This window comes from Uranotaenia lowii, chromosome 2, assembly GCF_029784155.1.
Source record: "Uranotaenia lowii strain MFRU-FL chromosome 2, ASM2978415v1, whole genome shotgun sequence".
NCBI classification, from domain to species: domain Eukaryota; kingdom Metazoa; phylum Arthropoda; class Insecta; order Diptera; family Culicidae; genus Uranotaenia; species Uranotaenia lowii.
This window is the reverse complement of record NC_073692.1, coordinates 89,785,766-89,791,340: the sequence shown is the minus strand read 5'-3', so window position 1 is coordinate 89,791,340 and position 5,575 is coordinate 89,785,766. Positions and strand designations below refer to the sequence as shown.

The 5,575-nt window shown below is 44.5% G+C and overlaps 1 protein-coding gene across 1 annotated transcript; it reads right to left on the bottom strand.

Moving 5' to 3' along the window:
- Positions 1 to 1,585: 1,585 nt before the first annotated feature.
- Positions 1,586 to 4,651, bottom strand: LOC129741658 (uncharacterized). The gene is made up of 2 exons (XM_055733404.1): positions 3,403 to 4,651; positions 1,586 to 3,342 (listed from the first exon to the last, which is right to left on the bottom strand). The coding sequence occupies exons 1-2, from the start codon at positions 4,649 to 4,651 to the stop codon at positions 1,586 to 1,588; spliced, it is 3,006 nt and encodes a 1,001-aa protein (XP_055589379.1).
- Between the last annotated feature and the right edge of the window lie 924 nt (positions 4,652 to 5,575).

Here is a 5,575-nt window from a genome sequence, read left to right as displayed (position 1 = left end):
TATTCCATGACTGGCTGCTGAGTCAACTAGTTTGTTCTGAAATACTTCGTTGTTGTATGTTTTTCGTAGGCGATTTAGTTCTCTGCTAGCTCCTACGAAGTTGCGTCCGTTGTCGGAGTAAATAATATCTGGAACTCCTCTTACAGCTGTGAATCGAAGCAGCGCTGATATGAAGGCTGCTGCCGTCTGGTCCTCGACGACTTCTAGGTGTACGGCTTTTGTGGCGAAACATACAAAAATACATGCATAAGCCGTTGTCTTGCATTTTGATTTTTGGTTTATCAGCACCTCAAATGGACCGCATAAATCCACTCCAGTATGAGTGAATGCTGATGATTCTGTTACTCTTGGTGTTGGTAATTGTCCCATCTGCTGCTGTAGGCGTTTGGGGCGTGCTCTTGTACACAATATGCATTGTTGGATGACTCCCTGAACTGTTCTTCTCAGGTCCTTCATCCAGAACTTTTGTCTGAATTCGTTTATTATTATGTTCATTCCTGCGTGAAAGTTACTTTCATGGATATGTCGAAGTATGACTCTTGAAAATGGGTGCGATTTAGGAATGAGCACGGGATTCTTTTGAGATGCAGGCATTTCTGCATTATTTAATCTTCCTGAGACGTGTATTACGCCATTTTTCACGTTTGCGTTCAAGTGTTGGAATGGTCCCTTTGAAGTTACCTCTCCCTTTTTCCTTAATTCTGCCACTTCATTTGGGTAGATAGTGGCTTGCATGATTTTGGATATTAGCAATAATCCTTCTTCTAATTCATTCGCGGTGAGTGGCCCGGACCGTTTCTCATATGTGATGTCCGAATAACCTTTGCTTCTTTGCATGTTGTGGATTGCTCGATTGATCCACGCGAAATGTCTTACTGTTTTGCTGAATGAGTTGTGATGAGGGAATTCTGATATGTAGTCTTTACACTCCTTTTCCTTGGCTGCTACAAGCAGAACAGCAGGTCTTTTGATTTTCTCTTGTTCAGCTGTCACATCGTATTGGTATCCTGGTAGGGGATATCTCTCTCTTTTTTGGATGGATTCTGGTCCGTGTGACCAGAAGTTCAACTTTGATTCTATCAATTTCTTGACTGGTACTCCTCTGGAGACCATATCTGCAGGGTTTTCTTTGGTCGAGACGTACTTCCAACGGTCTGGGTCCGTCCATGCATGTATTTTTTCTACTCTGTTTCTGATGAATGTACCCCAGCGTGTACTAGAAGATTTTATCCAACTCAGTGTCACCTGGGAGTCGCTGTAGTAATATTCCGATGTGATTCGTTGCCCTAGTATTCCTTTTATTCTGGAGGCGAGTTCTGCTAGCAATACTGCTGCTAGCAGTTCTAGACGTGGAAGAGTAACCTTTTTTAGAGGTGCTACCCGTGACTTGGCGCATAACAGGTTTGTGCGTTCTTCGCCTTGCAAATCGATCGAATGCATGTAGATGACGCATCCGTAAGCTTTCTCCGATGCGTCACTGAATCCGTGCAAGTCAAGGACAATGGTTTGGCTTGGGATTGTCATCCTTTGAATCTCGATAGATTTCAATTCTGTTAAAGATGCTTCATTCTGTTAAAGATGCTCTTCACTGCTGAAGAGAACGGTCTGGAACTTCGTCGTCCCAGCTAATGTTGTGAGTCCATAAATCCTGCATTAGGATCTTGGCCGTGATGATTACTGGTTGGATTAGACCAATGGGGTCGTACAACCTCAGTATCTTCGAGACCATTTGTCTTTTCGTTAGTGATCTGATTACTTCGTTCGAATTCTTTACATTGATGAACTGGAACACATCATTCATGGGGTTCCAGCCCACTCCTAGAGTTTTAATAACTTCCTGGTCTCCTACTTGAATCAGGGGTTCCAGATCTTTCTCCGGAATGCCCTCCAGTACACTGTTATCATTTGAAGCCCACTTTCGTAGTGGAAATCCGTGGAGTGATAGGGCATGTTCGATGCCTTCCTTTAATTCAATAAGTTCGGAGGTGGAGGAGGCTCCGATCATGAGATTATCAACGTAGAATGAGTTTTGAATTGCATCTGCTACTTTTGCGTTTACTTCACGATAGTCTTCTGCAGCTTCATGTAGAGCTCGACAGGCTAAAAACGAGGAAGACGCTTCACCGTATGTGACAGTCGTCAATCTGTACGCTCTCATAGGCTCGTTGGGGTTGTTGCGCCACAATATGCATTGTAGCCAAGTGTCTTCGTATGCGACAAGTGTTTGTCTGTACATTTTGGCGACGTCTGCCACTAATACCTTGTTGTGAGTTCTGAACTCAATCAGTAGATCGAAGAGTTCCTTTTGGATGGTGGGTCCCACCATTTGAATATCGTTGAGGGATATTCCGTTCGATGTTTTCGCGCTGGCATCAAACACTACCCTTAATTTGGTAGAGGTTGATTCAGGCTTTACTACACATGAGTGAGGTATAAAGTATTTAACTTTATGAAAATCGTCAGCTGTGATGGGTGCCATGTGTCCCATATGTTCATATTCGTTCATAAATGTGCGATATTCTTCGTAGAGATCTTGGTTGTTTTGAAGTCTTCGCTCCAGTGAGAGAAATCTTCTGTGAGCTTGTTGATACGAGTCCCCCAATGATGATGGATCTCCGCATAATGGTATGCGCGTGATATATCTGCCATCAGCAGCTATTTGCAACGTTTGTTTAAAGTGTAATTCGGCTTCACTTTCATTTGTTTGTTTTGGTTCCCACTCGTGGGGACTACATTCTTCGAGACGCCAAAACTTCTCGATAAGTTTGGCTAATTCATCTTGGGGGAAATTTGATTCATTTTTGGCAACATAAACTATTGCTGTGTCAATTGTTGTGGAACTCCCTTGTTGAAGTACTCCACATGCTACCCAACCTAGGATCGTTTCCTGAAAGTTGGGGCCATTCATAGTGTTGAGTCGACCGGGCCCTAATATTTTGAAGAACACTCTCGCTCCTAGGAGAATGTCTATTTCGCCGGATTTGTAGAACGTCGGATCTGCGAGTTCTAGTTCGTTCGGGATGGTCAGCTCATTTTCATCTAATGTTGTGCAGGGTTGGTTTTCCAAGATCTTGGGCACTATCATCAATTCCAGTGCCTCTTCGAAATTATTGTATTTGGAGGTCATTATTGTGCTAATGCCTCTTCTCACAGTTAATTGTCCACCAATTCCATTTATGGTAATATTGGTGGGGTGCGTGGGGATTCCTAGCGTACGAGCAGCCTTTTCTGTGATCGTTTCTATCTGGCTGCCTGAATCTAATAAGCATCGAAGAGAATGCCACTCATTCTCTCCTGAAACGTTTACGATCGCCGTGCCTAGGAAGACATATTCTTCTCGTTCTAGTCACTTTTGTGATGACGATGTGGACGCCTGAGCGACGTCTTTTCCTGGAGTGGTGCGAGATTCGGATTCCCCTTTGTATACGGTGTCCCTGTGCAGCAAAGTGTGATGCTTGTCGTTACAGGTTTGACATTTTTTGTTTGATTTGCATGTTTTAGTAGAGTGTCCTTGTAGGAGGCAATTGAAACAGTGCCTCCCGTATTTTACGGATTCCCATCTTTCCGAGATGTCTATCTTCGTGAATTTTGGACACATAAATACCGTGTGTCCGTCATTGGAGCAGAAGAAACATCGCAGGGTGACTCCTTTCTCATTGTTTGCAGGGGCCTTGACGCTGACTACAGCAGCGCTTCTAAACTGAGGCCGATGATTAACATGGGCAGCTTCGGCAGCTGCCTTGCACGTAAGTTGATTTGCGAGTTTTTCCAATTCTGATTTAAAATCAGCCCACGAATAAATCTTCTGCAAGTCCATTTTCTCTTCAATCTTCAGTAAGGTGGATTCATCCAATCGCTCTTTAACGATGCAGACAAGTAAACCGCTGGCAATGCAGCCTAGATTGCCGACCTGTTCATTGGCTATCTGCTTTGTGGCAGATAGCAATGTGTCGACGGCATCGATCAGTGTTAGAATCGCTCGTTGCGATGGTTTAGTCATCTTTTTTAATTTTAGTAGGTTGAAGAAGTAGCCTTCGAATGCTACTCTCTTTTTGTAAAATCTTTCCTCCAGCTTAGCCCATGCCTCGTGGAAGGGTAGGCCAGAGTTCTCGAGTGCCTCACAAGTGTTTCTGGCAGGCTCGTACTCGAGACATTTTGCGAGAAATGCGTATTTGTTTGCATCCTCTGTGAGAGTGGAGACTCGTTTATCAAACCGAGCCTTAAAGGATATCCACTCTGTAGCTGCTCCGTGGAATTTGGGCAGCTCCAATCGAGATAAATGATCCGTGCGAGCATTTACTGTTGCCATCGTCTGGTCGAGCAGATTGGCCGTACCTCCCGGGGAGGCATCTCGTCTTTCTGCTTTTTCTTGTTTGCGGATCCACCCAAGCAGATCCGTTTTGGTGTCGCAATACATGGTCATCAACGGGCCCCGTCGGTGGCTGCCCGTGCCGTTGCCTTCCAGCTTAAGCATTACGCTAGAAGCCTGTTGGAACAAGGATTCCAACAGGTCATGTTTCGATTGTAAGTATATTACCGATGGCAGCGCATCGGCAGTAATACCTTTTGCATAATTGTTTAGACTTTTTATTGCCCCTTCAAGGGCGGCGAGTTGCGCCGAATAAACGGCAAGAGTGGCTTCGTCAGCCATTTTTGTGTTCTACTTACGATTTCGTAGTTAATTTATGCTGTGAGTGCCGTCGGCGCCTTCTAACTTTCTTGGTGTTACCTCATGGCCCCCTGGACCGTGTGTGGGGCCACTGTGTACCTTGCCGAAAAACGTCAAATATTCGTCTGCAGGTACCTTTCTGTATTTTCTCCCCTTCTTTGGGGGTTTCACTTTTTGTTACGAATTACCCGGTTTATCCGGGGTGTTCATAGTTCAGTTTTCACTTTAGTATCGACGGGAAACACTTTTTTTTTTTTTTACACTACGATTGAATTTTCCGGCATTTACGCCAGTCCACGTATGCAATAAACTGTGTGCACATTGTATTTTCCCATCTTGCACTCACTCACTTGGTTATATTGGTGGGTTCAGAATTTTTGGTTTGATTTGACATTTTGGCAAACGTGATTGTTGGGAAGACTGCTCCCCCACCGGGGGAGTTTGAGCACTTAACAATCTACAGGTTACATGGCTTCCAGCGGCACTTCTTGCTTTAGTCACTTCACTATTCTTAAATTGTCATCAGGGCAGCGCCCGAACTGTTCTTTGCCGCGTAATCGGCTCGTTCACTTTTCACTCGCGCGCGTCGATTTATTACTCAAAGACCTCGATGGCCTGTTCAATTTTGTGATTGCATTTCTGCAATCACGTCGGGGTCACCAGAAATGGTTTCCCCCGAAACTAATGGTCCTGAAATGTACAAAAACTTCTTCCGGGAAGCCTCCCGGAGGAGCAAGGGATGTGATAAAAAATCAGAACCAACTCGTCTGACGGGAGAAACTGAATTGAATTTTATTTTCCAAATTTTACATAAGTCCACTTGAACGATGATGACGGTTGATGATGCGTCCGTCATCGATGTTCCGTTGATGATGCCTCCGTTGGCATAAAATGTGCACTTTTCTG

What these genes read in the sequence shown, in the direction of transcription:
- LOC129741658 (XM_055733404.1), bottom strand. Translation starts at nt 4,651, where the DNA reads ATGGCTGACGAAGCCACTCTTGCCGTTTATTCGGCGCAACTCGCCGCC. An exon ending in CAAAGGGGAATCCGAATCTC is followed by an intron (nt 3,343 to 3,402) that starts GCACCACTCCAG and finishes AAAAGTGACTAG; the next exon opens with AACGAGAAGAATATGTCTTC.